Source organism: Microtus ochrogaster, chromosome 8 (genome assembly GCF_000317375.1).
Source record: "Microtus ochrogaster isolate Prairie Vole_2 chromosome 8, MicOch1.0, whole genome shotgun sequence".
Classification (NCBI taxonomy): Eukaryota; Metazoa; Chordata; class Mammalia; order Rodentia; family Cricetidae; genus Microtus; species Microtus ochrogaster.
Genome location: NC_022015.1, coordinates 40242917 through 40247326, shown reverse-complemented (window position 1 = coordinate 40247326; position 4410 = coordinate 40242917). Strand labels below are relative to the sequence as shown.

At 53.4% G+C, this 4410-nt stretch overlaps 1 protein-coding gene across 4 annotated transcripts in view; it reads right to left on the bottom strand.

Annotated features, from left to right (window-relative positions):
* Efemp2 (EGF containing fibulin extracellular matrix protein 2) overlaps positions 1-4410 on the bottom strand; it is an 8661-nt gene that overhangs the window by 3480 nt on the left and 771 nt on the right. Inside the window, exons 1-7 of one of the 4 annotated variants that reach the window (XM_005351736.3) lie at positions 4380-4404; positions 3988-4105; positions 3720-3768; positions 2885-3091; positions 1572-1694; positions 1243-1359; positions 996-1115 (exon numbers count right to left, since the gene is read on the bottom strand). In XM_005351736.3, coding sequence (XP_005351793.1) covers positions 996-1115; positions 1243-1359; positions 1572-1694; positions 2885-3091; positions 3720-3768; positions 3988-4098 — 727 coding nt within the window. In that variant the 5' untranslated portion in view covers positions 4099-4105; positions 4380-4404. Of the gene's footprint in view, positions 1-995; positions 1116-1242; positions 1360-1571; positions 1695-2884; positions 3138-3719; positions 3769-3987; positions 4293-4379; positions 4405-4410 lie in introns of those variants that run through there. The other 3 variants (XM_013347948.2, XM_005351735.3, XM_026781435.1) reach the window with 3 other exon arrangements.

Here is a 4410-nt window from a genome sequence, read left to right as displayed (position 1 = left end):
GCCCGGCGCTGCTCTGGTTTTTAAAGTCCTGAAATCTACAGTCACACTATCCAGACTTCTGCTGTGTGCGCCCCACATACAGCATACTGTCTCTTTTGTTCCTTTCACACAGCTGAACACCAATGATGTGTTTCGTAGTAGGACACAAAATGAATGGAGAGTGTGCCGGGTAACACAGTGAGAAGTCTGGGATCAAGCCCTGTGCTGGGTAACATGGTGAGAAGCCTGGGATCAAGCCCTGGCCTGATCTCATCCTTCCTGTCTGAACTGTGACAAGTCACCCCATCTCTGAAAGTGGAGAGATGAGAGTCACCATTTCCTCTGGACTTTCTGCTTGCTTTTTTACAATTCTGCCGACACTCCTGGAGGAGTATTAGTGTCCTGTTTGCAGAAATAAGTCATTGTTGACCAGGTTAAGTGAGACTAAGCATGTACGTTATAAAGAAGCAGTGCTTCAGGCTGGAGAGATGGCTCAGAGTTTAAGAGCACCGGCTGCTCTTCCAGAGGTCCTGAGTTCAATTCCCAGCAACCACATGGTGGTTCACAACCATCTGTAATGAGATCTGGTGCCCTCTGTGTGCAGGCATACATGCAGGCAGAATGCTGTATATATAATAAATAAATAAATCTTAAAAAAAAAAAGAAGCAGTGCTTCCCATTTTGCTGCCCAAGACTGGATAGAGCCTGTACCATGGACCCTCTCCATAGTCCAAATAACCTGGTTACAGCAGACATACGCTCAGAAAAAGAAAGACTTGTGCAGGGTTCCAGTGCAAGTCAGCTCAACTTCCATGAAGACTGGCGCCCACACCTTCCCTATCTCCAGCAAACTTCAGCAGGGCCTGACATACCATCCCCACCAGCAACCAGCTCAGGGTGGCATGCATGGAGGTCTGTAGGTCCAGAGAATCAGACATGGAAGCTTCAAGCGAATGGCCACATAACCAGAGTTGGTCCATTATGTTGCAAGCCCAGTAACACAAGTGGACTCTCACCACTGCAGGAGAAGCCATCCCGATGCAGCTCATAGCCTTGGTTACAACGACACAGGAAGGTCCCGTAGGAGTTGAAGCAGCGTTGCTCACACGGGGCTCCCATGTCACACTCATTCACGTCTGGGGGTGCCAGAGAAAAGAGGAACGGTGAAAGCAGAGGCACTGCCCAGAGCCCCAAACTACTGGGCTCAGGAAAGAGATCCTGCCCCCATCTCACACCTCTCTACCCGGGATCCCAGAGCCTCACCCACACAAGAGCGGTTGTTAGGTCCCAACTGGAAGCCAGGCTCACACTGGCAGCGGAAAGAGCCTGGCAGGTTCACACATCGGTGCTGGCAATAGCGGTAGCGACATTCATCTATGTCTGAGATGGAGGCGGGAGGGAAAGCAGGGCACGAGTCAGGTGGGGAAAACAGGACACCCATGCTCATGCCTATCTCAGCTCCCTGCATGTAGCCTCCTGTGTCTAGTGACAAGAGGGTACCAGCAGCAGAGGACTGGGCTAAGGATGAGACATGTTGAGAGCTAGACCAAAGTCACAAAGCAAGAACTAGGAAAGTCACTCTCTGAACTCACCCACGCACTCGGGCCCAATTTTTCGGTAACCATCAGGGCAGGTGCATTGGTAGGAGCCAGGCAGGTTATGACAGTCCTGGCTAGGGCGACAATCATGCAAAGCCTGGGTACACTCGTCCACATCTGTGGGAGACACCATTCAGCCCTTACCTGGAGTCCCACATGCTACTGACCATGTCAGACACCTCAGTTTGGGAGAAAGTGGCCTACACCAGACATCATTCACATGGGCACATGGGTAGTTAGCCCTAAAACATGAACATGTGATATAGGTCCTCCCAATAGTACAAAAAACAGTCCACCAGGAAAGGCACCCATCAGGTGAGCATATAAAACAAGAAGTCGGGTCTGGTGGCACACACTTTTAATTCTAGCACTTGGGAGACAGAAGCAGGAGGATCCCTGTGAGTTCCAAGTCAGCCAGGGCTACAGAGTTCCAACCCAGCTAGAGCTACATAGTGAGACCCTGTCTTATAAATAAATAAATAAATAAATAAATAAGGCCTTGTCCATTTACACCCCTTAGCTGACTCTCCTAAGACCATCCCTCCTCCAAGGCCAGTGGTCCCCAAGGCTGAGTCCAGATCAAAAAGCCAGCTGAGGCTGGGAGGAGAGCTCTTGCATGTCTGCACAGGAAGTGAAGGAGCTGCTAGGGACTTCCTGGGCCAGCAGACCTGGGCCTGCAGCAGCTGAGGGCTTGGATCTTTCTCTGAGGAGTAAGAGGCCTCTCAGCAAAGAAACGAGCAATTTGCAGTATTTAGTATGAAAAGTTACTTTAATGTTGTTAATTAGGTAATACTTTTGAGCTAGGAGCTCAGGTTGGCCTCAGACTCCTTGTGCAGCTGAGGATAACCTTGAACTTCTGATTGTCTTGCTTCTACCCCCCTAGTGGTGGGATTACAAGTGTGCACCACCACGCTTGTTTGATGTGCTGCTGGGGATCAAACCCAGAGAATCTGTCTCAAAAAACAAAGTACACATAGCTGAGCAGAGGTGGCACACACCTTTAATACCAGCATTTAGCACCTGGGAGGCAGAGGCAGAGATATCCGAGTTCTAGGCCAGCCTGATCTACAGAGTAAGTTCCAGATCAGCCAGAGCTACACAAGGAAACCTTTCTTGCAAAACAAAACAAAAATTACTAGGGAGGGCAGTAAAGAGGATTAAAACAAATTAAATATGAAGTATGTCAGGAGGATGATACCATGAGCAAAACCTGTTACTTTGTATACTAAATACAAAATTAATTAAAATAAAAAGGCAGGTAAGAGGTGTGGAAGCCGAGGTGCCAGCCAGCATGGTTCCCCACTTACCCACACAGCTCTCCTGTTCATCAGGCTCATAGCCTGGTGGGCAAGGATTGGGGTGCTGAGCAGGGGGCACTGGTGGCGGAGGTCCTTCACCGTGTAGATCATTGATGACGGCAGCGGAGCGTGGCAGACACAAATAGCCCCCGTAGTGGTTGATACATTTCATTTCACCCTTGCAGGCCTCAGGGATGGTCAGGCACTCATTGACATCTGCAGAGAGGGGCCTGCTGGGCACAGCCAGTCACCTGGGCTGGCCCTGGAGGTGGTGGGAGGCAGAAGCCTGACTTGGCCTTCTCTAAGCTGAGCCACAGGGCAAAGCTTTCTCTCTGCTCAGCAAACCAAGGCTGCTGACCCAGAGCCCCTCCCAGGGATTTGCAGGACTGGGGGTAGGGTCACCTATGTCCACTGTTGTCCCTATTCCCCTGCCTCCAAGTGAGTTTCCATTCCTCCTTAAAACCCCGCCTCTACCTCTGCCCAAGAGTAATTTGCAGGCCTCCTGCCCCAGGGCGAGTACTGCCCTGCCAGGTTGCACTGGGATAGAGAGCTGGGCTAGGGGAGTAGAGAACACTCAGGGAAGGTGTGCATATTGCTGCTTCTCTGGGCGATCGCCAGGTGCTCTCTTGCCTACTGCAGAGAGAAGCAGGGTTTGTTGGGCTTCTTGAATGGGTAGGGCTCCTAAGTCAGTGGCACAAGAGAACCACGGCTGGCTTTGGCGCAGCCAAGCTGGACACTGAAAAGGCCATCAGGTTTCTGAAGCAGCTCTAGGAGAAGGTGTCTCTGGGAAACAATAGTCCGCTTCCCGGTCCTTGAAGATGGCTAGTACCCCAGGCATACTCACCCCGGCAGTGTTGGCTGTCTGCGTCCCACTCGTAACCATCCGTACATTCCTGGAAGGGAACCGAAGTGGCCAGTGACCACCCTGGCAGTCTTCTCCAGCCAGGCCAAGGCCAGGGCCTGAGCTCAGTTATGCTCAGGTCAGCTTCACACAATGGCCCCCAGCCTTCCATCCCCCAAGCAGAGGAGAATCTTCCCCAGAAGCAGGCACCCTGGTCTCGCTGTCCTTCCCATCCCATCCCATCCCAAACTGGTGACCCCACGGTCCGCACCGTGTAGCTGTCCGGCTCTTCGGAATCCTGTGGAGACGCTGCTCCCAAGAGCAACAGCAGAAGCGCCCAGAGCAGTAAAGACCCGGGGAGGCAGGAGGCAAAAGGGAGCATCCTGGGGCTGGGAGGTGGTGGGCAGGGGTCAGGGGCCTCTGCCACGACACCCCCCATTCCCTGTATCAGGAAGGGTAGCCGGGGTTCCCAGCTGTCTCGTCTCAGGACTGCGTTGGGAGCACCGGAGCCTTCCAGAGCTGGGGGCCGAGTCCTTTCGCAGGCCTGGGGCTCGGGCCCGCAATCCCGGACCGCCCCGCCCCGCCCCCGCCCCGCGAGTCCTGGAGCGCAGGCCTCTGGGCCGCCACCCGGTCCGCGCCCTCCCTCCGCTGGCGGCCACTCACTCGTTGACTCCGGCGGTGCCTGCGGGCGGAC